At 43.6% G+C, this 13,695-nt stretch overlaps 1 protein-coding gene across 1 annotated transcript in view; it reads left to right on the forward strand.

Moving 5' to 3' along the window:
* Positions 1–237: 237 nt before the first annotated feature.
* LOC306708490 (glutamate receptor ionotropic, kainate 5-like) overlaps positions 238–13,695 on the forward strand; it is a gene marked incomplete at both ends in the record, with an annotated part of 46,121 nt that continues 32,663 nt past the window's right edge. The window contains 7 exon segments of the mRNA XM_079176332.1: positions 238–247; positions 428–592; positions 2,345–2,442; positions 4,011–4,176; positions 6,206–6,384; positions 8,643–8,696; positions 13,052–13,213. Coding sequence (XP_079032458.1) covers positions 238–247; positions 428–592; positions 2,345–2,442; positions 4,011–4,176; positions 6,206–6,384; positions 8,643–8,696; positions 13,052–13,213 — 834 coding nt within the window.

Consider the following 13,695-nt stretch of genomic DNA (forward strand, 5'->3'; position numbering starts at 1 on the left):
GTGAGGACGCTCGTAGGATCTGAGGACAGAGGAACGTCTTTGGGATGAGCAGGTGCATATAAATAGCCCTCTGGCTGTCACAGTGCTGTAGCTGGAGGGCAACACAGTCAATGCTAATGCGGAGAAAAGTGTCGAGCGGTGTTGAATGAAAAGTTCCTCCCAGCTCCAACGAGAAGAGCTGTAAATAACTATGGAAAGAATGAAAAAAAGAATATTTGAAAGCGTAATATAAAGAGAATGACGGAAAGTAAAACCAAGCAATTCAAACATGAAGAGGGAAAAAAACGAAACATGTACTCAATGATGATGCTTCTGTGCTGGAGATCGTTTTATCTCTACCTCCGTCTCTCTCTCTCTCTCTCTCTCTCTCTCTCTCTATCTCTCTCTCTCTCTCTCTCTCTCTCTCTACCTCTACCTCCACCTCCAGCGGCCATTTTGGATGACCAGTCGGCGTGCGGTCGAGGTGAGCGTCTGGCGCTGGCTCTGGCGAGGGAGAACATCAACAGCCTGATGGAGGGCTCCTCCCGGGCGAGGGTGGAGGTGGACGTCTACGAGCTGCTGAAGGACTCCCACTACGACACCACTGACACCAGTAAGTCCTCCTCCTCTTCCTCTTCCTCTTCCTCTTCCTCTTCCTCTTCCTCACCCACCTGAAGCCGCGGCAGTACGTTTTTCCTTCCAGCTCTTTTCTGCTCTTCTCTCACTGACATTTCCAAGTGAAGGTAAACCGCAGTAAGCGTTGTGTGTGTGAGGAGAAAGACCTTTATGTAACCAGACAGCAGGAGCTAATGGTTCTCAGTGAACCTGGACTTTAAACGCCTCACACACCGTATGTTCACCGGGAAGAGTTAGAGGTGCTTCAACATTCCTCAAAGACAGTAATAGTTACACCACTTTGTGTGAATATATCACATCGCCCTTTGCTGTAGATGGCCCTCATGCAACCCAATACATGTGGTGTTAAATATTCTGCCTTGTTAGATAATAAAGTTCTACTGTATTATTCTTTTAATCAACTACATCAATACATTTCAACTTTATTTTTGTTTAAACCTTTCATACATGAAACAATTGAAAACTGAACACCTGAATATCAGACCGTGTGAACCGTGACAATACTTCAACAATTCAGCAATTTAACAATTTGACTATCGGAGACCAACACATGCGAGACGAAGTAAATAAATGAAAATGTCATTGAATAGTAATAGTACTAAAACTGTAATAAAAACTAGAATAAATAGATTTAAACTATACGATGGAATAAGAGACTGAACCCAGCGGTGTAATGAGCTGTGTGACGGTGGAACATGTCGGGCGCTCTCAGACAGACGAAGGTGTTTTACACATTCAGAGTGAGCACGAGGTCATCGTGACCGGAGAGCTCTCAGCGTTCTGCACCATCAGCTGCTGTGGATGTTTATTGATTAGGAACTGCCGGCGGCGCAGAAAAAAAAAAGAGACTTCCCGATGGAGAGGCAGTTAATGTTTTCTGTCAGAGCAGAGCAACACACACACACACACACACACACACACACACACACACACACACACAGATTGAGAGGAAGTTGGCACAGAAAGTACAGTACAGACAATGTTTTATGTGCATTTCCAGAATGAAAACATCCACATTGATCCGTTCGTACAGAAACAAATTACGTTGTTTTTTTTGTTTATCTGTTTTAAATCCAAAAACCTGACAATAAAGAAAAAACACTGTTGTAGTTTGTTCCATTCTGAAGCAGCTCATATGTTTTCTACATGCTGAGTGTGTTTCTGCAGAGAGACGATGAGAAGCTCAGATAATTATCTCCTCACGTGATCACACAAACACTGCATTCTGTTATCAGTGTCCTCTGATGACTCTCTGGTTTAATCCATTTCCCTTTTTTTCATCATTTATATCAAACTGTACACACAGAGACAATGCCACAGTATATCACGCTAAATAAATAAAGAAAACAACTCTGTTCTATCAAACACAAATATATGAAATTCACTTCAAAGCGCCTACAATCAATAATTTTATATTCTATCAAATACTACAAGTATTACATATGGGAAAGGTGTCTGTGGTTGTGTAGTTTCAGTTCGTTGTTGATCTGTCCGGCCCTCGCCGTCTCTTCTCAGTTAGAGACCAGCTGGTGAACATAATGCAGATATTTCCCTCCGTTCATCAGGCGACACAGACATGAACCGTGGTGTTGTTCTGTAGCTGATGGGTGTGGAAATGAGCAACTGTTTACTGATTGTTCCAGTTGCACCAAAGAGGCAAAACAAATGAATCTGTTCATGCAGCTTTAACTTCTGATTCTTTTTGTTTTGTTGCTATTTTCTCTCTCAGTGTGTCAGATCCTGCCCAAGGGCGTGGTCTCAGTGATTGGCCCCGCCTCCAGCCCCGCCTCCGGGTCCACCATCAGTCACATCTGTGGGGAGAAAGAGGTGAGTCACATCTGCTTCCAAACTACGACACCTCGGATGTTAAAATCCATCTTTAACTTGTGCTCAGGCACTTTGCTTCTAGAGGGAATCAACATGAGTCCATCTTCTGCTAAGCCTCTAAGCGTCCAGATATCCTCTCCTTTAGCCCGACAGGTCTGCTATTATTGGATTCTCTGCTTGGATTTAGAAATATAAGCTCTGCATATCAGAATGAAGCCCAGCTCAGCTAATTACAGTTCACCGTTTAAACCTTTGCAGGTCTGAGCTGCAGGTTTAATCACTGAACTGAAGCTCTGATATTCATTTGTAAGGCTCTCAGCCTCTTTAACGCACAGCGACATGTTCATTGTGAAAGTCATCTGCATTCAGCACCCGACAGCTCCTGGGCCATCGGAGGGTACGACCACCAGGGTTAAGTATCAAACTCAGTGCTTTTAACAGCATTGATCCAATTACCACGCAAACGTATCGTCACACAACGGTTTGAATGATGTCGTACTCCTCATTTTAGTTTTCCTACTAAAGTCAAGCAAGTCTTTTCAAAATATACTCCCTTCCTCACATGAAACGTAGGTTGGTTAAGGCAACAAAATACTTAGTCATGTTTAGTAATAACACTAACTAGGATCACGGTTCAGGTTAAAAATAACTACGAACGTGACGTTTCACACGGTGCACAAACGTAAAAGCTCATAAAAGAGAAAAGCGACAGACTTGTGACAGCAAATTACATCAGCTGATAAATTAACAGCATAATTCAGTAACAAGACAAGTACATTCTTTATTTAAATAGTCTAGTTTTTAATCAGAGAAATAGATTTATTGATTTCTGTCGGGATGTTAAAGGAATTTCATAAAAATACCAAATAAGTTTTATTTAGTTCGCTTTAGCTCCACCATCAGGCCAACGTCTTTGATAATTGAGCGCAGTCATGCTCCCCAGATGATGAACCCTTTTCATTTGGTCACTTCAGTACTTTTCGTCTTTTCTCATAAAATGCTAAAATTGCGAAATTTTTCCTCTTTCTCCCTTTTTTCTTCTCTTGGAAAAATCCATAAATGGTCTGCGGAGGTGAACACAAACTCTCTCCTGGAAACACTTTTTTTCTAATATCTCTGACGATCTGGGCTTTGCTCCCTCTTCAGATATTCTTTTTGAAAGTGAACAAAGACTCGATTATCAGCGAGCGTCAGACTCTGATTAAAGCTTTCATTTCTGTTATCTGAACTTCCTTTAAAGCCTGTAAGGTTTGATGGTTTAGAAAGAGAAAAAAATGGTTTCCTCCTCTTCAATCTTTTACTTCTTTCTTCTTGTTTCCTTTGCACTTTTCATTTAATTTCCATGTCTGACTTTTGTCCCATTCTTTCCATTTGTCCTCCAATTTCCTTTTCCGTTCTCCCCTTTCCTTTATTTTATTGTACTTTTCTTTTGTATCTTGCTTTCTTATCCATTGGAGCTCCAACCAGACGATCGCCCAAAGGAAACCCTCAAGTTGACATTTGCTTTCCTTTTTCCTGTAGTTTTCTTTCTTATAACTCCTCTTCCTCCCCGTCCACCGTGCCCTCAGATCCCTCACGTGAAGATCGGTCCGGAGGAAACCCCGAAGCTGCCGTACCTTCGCTTCGCGTCGGTGACTCTTTACCCGAGCAACGAGGACCTGAGCCTGGCCATCGGGTCCATCCTGCGCTCCTTCGGCTACCCGACGGCCAGCCTCGTGTGTGCCAAAGCAGAGTGTGAGTCTTTAAGTAAAGTGTGTGTGTTGTTGTGTAGAAGTCTATGAGAACATGACTCTACTTCTCTCTTGATTTATTACCTCAGTAAACATTGTAAACATGAGTTTATGGTCTCAATCTCTAGTTTCAAGTCTTCTTCAATACAGCATGATGTTCATTTAGTACATGATGGTCCATTTAGAGTCACACAGACCATAAAGCAGGGGATGCTTTAGGGGCGGGGCTACACAGTGATTGACAGGTCTCTACGTCACTCCTCCTCAGTCCATATATGGTCACTTCCTGTTCACTGGTTGCAAAAAAACAAAGATGGTGACGGCCAAAATGCCGAACCCGAGGCTTCAAAACATCCACAAACCAACGAGAGACGTCACGACTACGTCCACTTCTTATGTACAGTCTGTGATTACCAGAGAGTTGAAATCTATAAATAATAGTTCATCGAGAGAGAGAATTTAACCGATCTGTTTTTCTTGCTAGTTAGTTGCTACTAGCTAGTTATCGCCAAATTGGTGGTTCTTGATTTAATTTATTATAATTTTTTACATTGCTGTTATTTGGACATTGCGGTCACTTATTGGGAATCTAAATGGTTAAATTCACTGGTACCTAGAGCATAGTTTGTGTGATTTCTTGATTTATTCAGATGTTCATGCCCTTGTATTTGGTCTTTTCCCTGAATTGGATCTCCTCACATGTCAAAGCTGATCTCACTAATCACAGCCGGTAGTTTTGTTGTGACCTGTCCTTTCCTTTTCACCATCTTTTGATTCCTTCCTCTACTTTCCCACTTTCTCTTTTCTCCTCCACTTTTCCTTCATCGGTCTCTGTCCTGGTTTTCCCACCCCACTGGGACGCCCCGGCTCACCGCTTCAACGCTCCTCAGTCTTTAGCCGTATCCTGGCCTTGTTAAGGCCGGTGTTTAACGGGGCCCGAATTATTGCTGTGATTGCTGCTGATAGCCATTTAAACCCAGCGGCGTCCTGACGAACGCTTTATGGCGGCTATTAGACGAGACACGCTGCTGCTTCTGTCAGGGCCGGGCGAGGAGTCGAGGCCGACCGGCTCTGAATGTTAAAACTATGATCCAAGAGCAGCGGCCTTTTCTAAAAGTGACCCAGGAAATATATAAAAAAAGGAAACTTTCTCACCTACTTTTGAACAGTTGAAAAATCTCCCTCTAAATTCATTTTTCAACTGTTTTAAAGGATTGAATTAAATATCAGAGAATCCATTTTGTGTTAGAGCAACCACACTTATTTGTCTCCAACGAGGCCCGTTCGTTTCTGGGACAAGTTCAAACAAACAAGTTCAACCCTGAGACCCAGATTCTGAAGGACTCCTGTCTCTTCCCCACAGCAGTCCTGAGTGTTAACAGTTCTACAGGTTCAGGTCTTTCTACGTGGGGTTGTATGAGGTACTTATCCTACAGATGGCGGTTAGCAACATACCGCTGTGGACCCAACCCCCAAAAAATACATTTATTTTAGTGTACACTATATTTATAATATTTTTGCCGGTTGAACTTGCCATTAGACATCCGTCTCCACCGGCAAACTGAAGCCGTTGTGTTCATCTCTACTCTCGCCAAAAGCCACCAGACTCCATTTAAAACGACCTCGCAGAGCAACGGGAGTTACTGCCAAACCGCTGCCTCAATCGGTTCGTTTGTTTGTGTTATTTTGTGGTTTTAGTTCAGATTCACCGTCGTCACACAGGAACACAGACAAACAAACCGACTGAAGCCGTGTGGTAGACCAGTAACCGCCCCGTGTTCTGTGAGGTAAAACGACAGACAGCATTCTGTAGCAGTCTCACAGCAACAGGTGAAAATATACAAAACGTTGCGTACAACTAAACTGATGTTGATTCTTTTAGGTGTCTCGTGCTGCTTCTCCTTTACCTATAAATCCAAACCTGTAATGTGTTTTGTGAGGTCTCCGACTGTTACGCACTCCACTTCCTGACTCCTGACTCCTCCCTCTCTCCTCTGACTCCTCCCTCTCTCCTCTGACTCCTCCCTCTCTAGGCCTGCTGCGACTGGAGGAGCTGGTCCACCGCTTCCTCATCTCCAGGGAGACGCTGTCGGTGCGAATGCTGGACGACAGCCTGGACCCCACCCCTCTGCTGAAGGAGATCCGCGATGACAAAGTGGCCACCATCATCATCGACGCCAACGCCTCCATCTCCTACCACATCCTCAGGAAGGTCAGGATGTTTGACGGTGTCACCGTAGAAACGGTCACTAGCTAGCCTGCTAATGCGGCGTAGCGCCTCACGGCGGCGATTCACCTCGTTGTAGAAACAAGAACGTCCGTATAAAGGTGACGCTAGCAGCTGCATTTTTCATGCAACTTTATACTTGAACTATTGTACTTTTAACTCCACTGCATGTATTTGACAATTTTGCAGATTCAGATTAAAAATACAAAATATAATCAACTGATAAATGATGATGTATTATTATGAATTAACCTCAGGGTAAAATACAAAGCAGGATACAAATATATGAAGATGATGTCCACCTTTATGCGCTGCAACATTAAGGCGATGAACACATTAATGCATCAAAAATAATAACAATATCATAATATCATATATTTTGTATCTGAAATACGTCATTCTGTATAATGAGTACCCTTATTTCTGATACTTCAAGTACACGTTGATGCTAATACTTTTGTACTTTTAACTGTTGGAATTTTGAAAGCAGGGCTTTTAGTTTTAACAGAGTATTGCTACAAAATAGTACTAGTAATAGTACTCTTGCAAAAAGGAAAAGATCTGAGTACCTCCTCCACCACGTTACACGTCCTGTTTGCATTTCCCAAAGCATGATGGGAAATGCAGTGCAAATGCACAAGCGTTTTTCATTTTAAACCATCATAGATACACAGTACTGAGGCTCAGAACGTCCCATTCACATGTTTTTAATATATACGTATATATATATGAATCCTGAAATATCAAAGTGCCTGTAAACACTGTTATGAGGAGTAAAGAAGGGCTCTGAGCCGTCATGTGTTCTTCCTCTGTGGTGGTTTCACAGTAGAACTGGACCTTCAGGTTGGTTTCCTGTTAAACCGGCCGGTTATGTCGATCCGCCTTTCACAGCACCAAACCGAATCCACCGGCTCTCGGCAGGTTGTCATTTTTAACTCAGTGCCCGGTGACCTCGAGAAGTTTAGAATACTAAATAAAAAAGCACTCATAGCTCCGTCATGTTGGTCTCCGTCAGAGCTGGACTCCTGCAGGCAGAACAAAGCGGAGAGGACGCTCACAGGAAGGTTAATGGATTCTTAACGGAGTCCGTCTGAAGCTCCTCACTGAGACGGCTGCCAGTTCACAATCCCAGTCTGGCTGAACATGTTCGCACCGGAGAGTTTGTCGGTGCTGAGCATGTGAACGGTGTGAAGCAGCAGCTGTTCAGACTGTAACACAGGAAACAGATGTTTCCATCGCTGCAGAACCTTCGCCGTGTTTTTAATGCAACAACGATGACAAAGCTCCTCCGACCTTCACTGAGTAGTGAAGGTTTCACTGAATGAGATCCGAGCTTAAGCTCTGACTACAGCAGCCCGGACTCAACAGACCCCAACACCTCTCCTACAGGAGCAAGACACACATAACAGTTGTTTAGCTTCTTTTGCTGCTGTTTTGTGTCTCTTAGTTGTTTTGTGTCGCTTTGTAGTCACTGAGTCCATTTGTGGTCATTTCTGTCTCTTTACAGTTGTGTTACATCTCTTTGTAGTTGTTTAGTGTTGCTTTGTGATCATTTTGTGTCTCTTTGTAGTTGTTACGCTGTCATTTTGCATCTCTTTAAAGTGTTTTTGCATCTGTTTGTGGTTATTTTGCTTCTGATTGTTGTGATTTTGGGAGATTGTTTGTCTCTTTGCGATCATTTTGTGCCTACTTGTAGTTGTTATGTGTCTCTTTGTAGTTTGTAGATTTGCTGCTTTCATAGTTGTGAATATCTTTGTGTGTCTTTGCAGCTACTTGGCATGTATTTGTGTCTCGTAGCTGTTGTAGTTTGTTTGCTTGGTGTCTCTTTGGGAGACGTTTTGCTCCTACAGTACATTTGATAGGAGAGTGAAAGTCTTTGGATGTCTGGGTCACATAAATATATCCTCATGAATTCAAACAATGATAATGATAATTATGACAGACGTCTGCAGATGGTTCCAGAGTGAAGCTGGACGTCTAGACGTCTCCTCACAGCATCAGAACAAACTGAACCTCTCGGTTATTGTTCTCCTTCTTATTGTTCCTCCTCAAACCTTTGTGCTCAGCTTCTCTGACCGATGCTGCAGACGTGTTCTGAGATATGATCACTCCTTTAAGAAGTTAACGTTAATATAAAACAGATGGTTCCGTTCTTATTAACAAACTGTGACTCTTTAGAGAAAGTCCTGCACTTCCTGTTTCACAGCGCTGACGTCAGCTTTTTCTTCTTCTCTGCCCTGCAGGCGAACGAGCTGGGGATGATGTCCGCCTTCTACAAGTACATCCTCACCACCATGGTAAGAGCTTCACTCGTCCTCCGTTAAACTCCACTTCTCTCCTTTTATTCCTCCTCTTGAACACAGAGACAGTTAGTGGTGTCTCCTTCTCTCCTTCTCTCCTTCCCTTTGCCACTAACTCTCCTCCTCTTCTCTCATCTCACTGTCATATCATTTATTTCCTTTCATTTCCTTTATTTCTCTCTCTTAAGCCTCTTTTACTCTGTTTCCTTCAGTTCATCCCTTATCTTTTCCTTATCTCCTTTCCTCTTTCCTTCTCCCCCATTGTAATTTCCTTCACCACATCCTCCTCTCCTTTCATTCCCTTCTCCCCTTTTCAGTTCGTCTTTACGCTTGTCCTCTTTTTATTCTTTTTTTTTACCGTCCTTGTTTCCTTTCCTAAACATCTTTTATTTCCCTTCCCTTTGGCCTCTTTTGTTTCCTTTCTTGAATCTCTACCTCCTCCCTCTTCCTCTTTTCCTTTTCCCTTCCTTCCCTCTTCTCCTTTCCTTTCCTATCGTTGATTTCGTTTCCTTCTCTTTTCTTTCCTATTGATTCATCCCTCCTCTGTGCTCTTGTCCTCCCTCCTTTCCTTTCCTAAATGACTTCCCCTTTCCCATCTTTTCCTTTCCTTCCTCTTCTATTCTCCTTCATTTTTTTATATTTTTGTCTTTTCTCTTGCTTCTTCTTTTTCCTTCATTTTCAGCATCTTCATCCCACCATCATCATCTTTGGATACCCCCCCCCCCCCCCCCTCAACGTTTTTAAAGTTAAAGGATGTTTGTGGGTCACATCATAGAACTCCCCCCCCCCCCCTGCTTATATCTCTTCCTCCCCCATAACTCCTCTCTCCTCGTCTCTCCTCTCATCACAGATGCATGCTGGTCCAGCCGCCGTTTGTCATCATTATCGTTTCACAGTCCGATGTCGCGCCCTTGTGCGCAGAGACTTTGCGTGGATAATAACTCTCCTCGATCTCCAAAAAACACCGTCGTCGTCGCAGATTTAAACGCTGCTGTTCGCAAGCCAAGGACGAAAGTGTCGTTCCACACACACACACACACACACACACACACACACACACACACACACCTCCAGCAGAACTCTGGATACAAACCAGAAGTAAAATGATTCCACACACACTCGTCCAGCTGCAGCACCGTGTTCGACCTCCTTTAACTTTGTGTTGAACACGCTCTGCTGACTGTGACGAGTTCAGCGCTTTGAGCCGTGTCGCTTTCCTTCAAGCCTCTTTAAACGTCTTAATGGAAACGTGTTTAAGAGCAGCGGAACATCTCTTAAAGATGCTCCAATCAATAGTTCTACATGAACAATGAGGGAGCCTCTTTTCTCTTTCTGTGCTGGCTCATCATCATCATCTTCATCATCTTCAGCAGCAGCAGAAAATGAGCCGAGAATGTGTCTTCCATGTAATGAATGTGTGTGTATAATGAGGGTCAAAGCAAACATTAGATTACGTTGGTTAGAGTTCAGCTAATTGACTTCAGGATCACACGTTTCCTCCAGAGCGGAGCCATCTGGTCCTCCTCTGTGTGTGTGTGTGTGTGTGTGTGTGTGTGTGTGTGTGTGTGTGTGTGCACGACGGCGCCCCGTCCGGTCTGTGACGTTAGTCCGTCTGTCAGCGGCGCCGCCGCACAGCGCCACCATCAGGTCAACGTTTAATCACCCAACGCCGACTGATGACGCTCCCGTCAGCCTCAGGCTTTGTGTTTCAGGCGGATAAAAACATTGAATTTCTTTGAGAACCTCTTTTACAAAAATTGGAAAACGCTGGAAACTATACCTCCATTTGTATAAATTATATAAATATACATTGTATATATCTATTTGTGGTGAGATATTAAATGAGATATGTAAAATAAAATGTTTTTTGATGAAATATGATCATTTTTAAGCTTTGTTTTTTCTCACGGAAGCGTCGGTCGATGTGTTTAAGGACCGTTGGAAAGATGGAAATGTGACGCTAATTGTGTTGTTTTTTTTGAGAACTTTGAATTTTTTGACACAATAGAACAGTCCCGACATATGACCTCTAAAACAGCAGGATGAAGTAAAGGCCCATGATGAAATAATAACAGTAGCACTAATAGTGATGACGGCATGTTTTACAGCTTTGATTTTTGGCGATTTGTTTAAAGAAAAACTTTTCAATTCCGCCGGCAGCTTTCTGGGGTTCAGAGCTTTAAACCTGACGTCATCATGTTGATGTGCAACCATAGTTCATGTCGACGTTAGCATTTAGCTCGGCGTGAGTTCAAAAGTCGATCCTCATCAGACATCAGCGTGTCACGCAGCAGCACAGCACCTGCAGGACGCAGCGTCTGGTTTCTGAGGAAACACGTTTCGTCATCAATCTATTTGTTTTTGACGCATCACAAATGACTTTAAAATGATTCTGTAGATTTGCTTTCTTTCAATTGACAACGATTATCATGTATCTCAAAGCGTTACGATTTAAATTGTGATCGATACGTTGGAGATTTTAGGAACACCTGGAGAGGCTTCAGACCGACGTTCAGAGTCTATAAACTGTAATGAGTGATGCGTCTAAACGTCAATGCTCCAGACTGAAGGAGAGGGTCAGCAACTCTTTACACTCTGTGAAGTAATCAGTGAGTCACACGTATTGAATAATAATCACATCCAAACCTCTGCAGATGTACGATGGTCATGTTTTCTGAGCGAGTCTAAATCTGACTTTATTGTTCTCGGAGACGGAGACGCATCCTTTCTGCAGAGCCGACCTCGTGGCGCTCTGAACAAACCTGAGTGAATAGAATCAAACGAGCGTCCGGTTCTGAGCGGTGTTTCCTCCTCCGGCCCGCTGCTCTTTGTTGCAGCTGGTATTCCCGGCGGTCTGAGCGTGTTCTTGGCCCCGCGAGCTGAAATTCATTTGGCAACTAAAACCAGCAACAACAACAACAACTGCAGCAGCGGCAACAACAACTAAGTGTGGAATAAATGAAGCTCACACACACACAGCTGCACAGAGAACGTTCCCGGGTCTGAAGACTCGCTGGATGTCTGGCGCTGAAGCTCGAGACGTTTTTTTTTGGACCTCGTTGGTGAAGAAAGAAAAGCCGGCAGCCCTCCTCCTCCTCTGCAGAGCGGATAGATTCTGTGCCAGAACATTTCTAACCTCGCCAGAGACGCAGCCAACATGATGATGAAGGCAGTCGGCCTGCCCGGCGCGTTGGACTCCTCCGTGGATTAAATAATAAACATAATAAAGACCACATGAACAAGAAGAAACGACAGATGAAGCAAATACACCAAGAAGGCAGTTACAGAAAGTATAAATGACAAAAGATACAAAGAAAGACAGAAACAGAAACAGACATGTTCTACCGGGACTAATCCCCGACTCGTCCTGCACACGAGTCGATGGACGAGTTCTTCACACAGACGGGTTTCCTCAAAGGAGCTACGATCCAAGTTGTTTTGCGTTGATTTGCAGCATAAAAAAGAAACCCACGTACCCTCACTCCCTGTTTGCTCAACAATCAGACGACGCTGTTTAGTGGAGCACCATGGACTAAATGTCGTTCCCATACAATGATCGCGTTGTGAATTACGTGTCGAGGGAACCGGATTCGTGTCGCGGTTTACATTTGTTTACGGGTCAAAAAGACTCAGAGAGCTGTTTGTGTTAGTTTATATGAACCAAGAACCTTTGTTGCCTAAACATAACCAAGTAGTTTTGTACGGTTTTTGTTTTGTTTTGTTTACATTTTGCAGTAATTTTAAGGCCAACCAAGATGTTTTTTGTAGTATTTTAGATTCACCAGCAGTCAAAAACAATCACAACCCGTCATCATCATCATGGCCGTCCTACATTGGAAAGATAAACTCAAAGTCATGTCGCGTTGCGTGGAGCAGGTTGAAGTCGTGTTCTCCGTCTGTTTCCAGCAGGTTCCTCCTGCTTTCTCTTCACTTCACAGCTGAAGCTAAATGTTTCATCGCGAGCCGTTTCAGAGTGAACGTGAAACCCCCCCGAGAGCCGAGCAAACAGTTTGATTCTGGTTTTGTTTCAGCGGCGGAGCTCAGTGTGATACCGGCTCGTCTTCAAGGACCGTTTGAAGTTCTTTTGAAGGTCCCCGGTGTTTGATGTCCATCTTTTTCTTCTTTTTTTTAAACCTTTTTTCTTCCTCCCTGTAAGGCTGCTGTGAATGTAAAAACGTGCCGTTGTGCAGCCTGCAAAGGAAAACTCTAATCAAGCCCGTGGTTTGTTGTTCCGTCTTCCTCTTCACTCGTCTGGTGTTTCCTTCCCACTGTGATCTCAACTTGTTGTTTCTGCGTCTCACACCTCCTGCTGTTTCAACTAGTTTCTAACATCCGTCTCTCTCGCTCTGCAGGACTTCCCTCTGCTGCGGCTGGACGACGTGGTGGGCGATCAGTCCAACATTTTGGGTTTCTCCATGCTGAACATCAGTCATCCTTTTTACCTGGAGTTCATCCGGAGCCTGAACCTGTCGTGGAAGGAAGGCTGTGATATCAGCCCGTACCCGGGACCAGCGGTGAGCCACTGATATCTTAATATTTATTGAAATCGGCTTCCACGCCTGAGAGCCGCTGGGGTTTCCTGACATATTATTTAAAGGGACAGTGTGTCACATTAAGGGGGATCTGTTGGAAATGGGATATAATATACGTAACTTTGTTTTTTATTTGACAAACCAAACACGGACGATTGTCACACGAGAGAAGTTTCAGTTGGTTGCAATCTGCATCTTCACCACTAGAGGCCTCCAGATCCGACACGCTGCACCTTTAAGCTCGATACGTTGGATTCACAACCCTGAGATTCCAAAGCTGTCATTTATTTTACACCAGGAACATTTTTATTAATGTGATTCATTTTCACATCAATATATGTTTTCAGATTGTTGTTGTTTTTCATGAGCACTTTCACACAGAAGCGAGATCTGAGATCCGTTATTATTCTGAGATTTTGTGACGCGAATAAATGCATCAACCAATCACATGGAGAGGAACGGAC

This window comes from Pholis gunnellus, assembly GCF_910591455.1.
Source record: "Pholis gunnellus genome assembly, chromosome: 16".
Classification (NCBI taxonomy): Eukaryota; Metazoa; Chordata; class Actinopteri; order Perciformes; family Pholidae; genus Pholis; species Pholis gunnellus.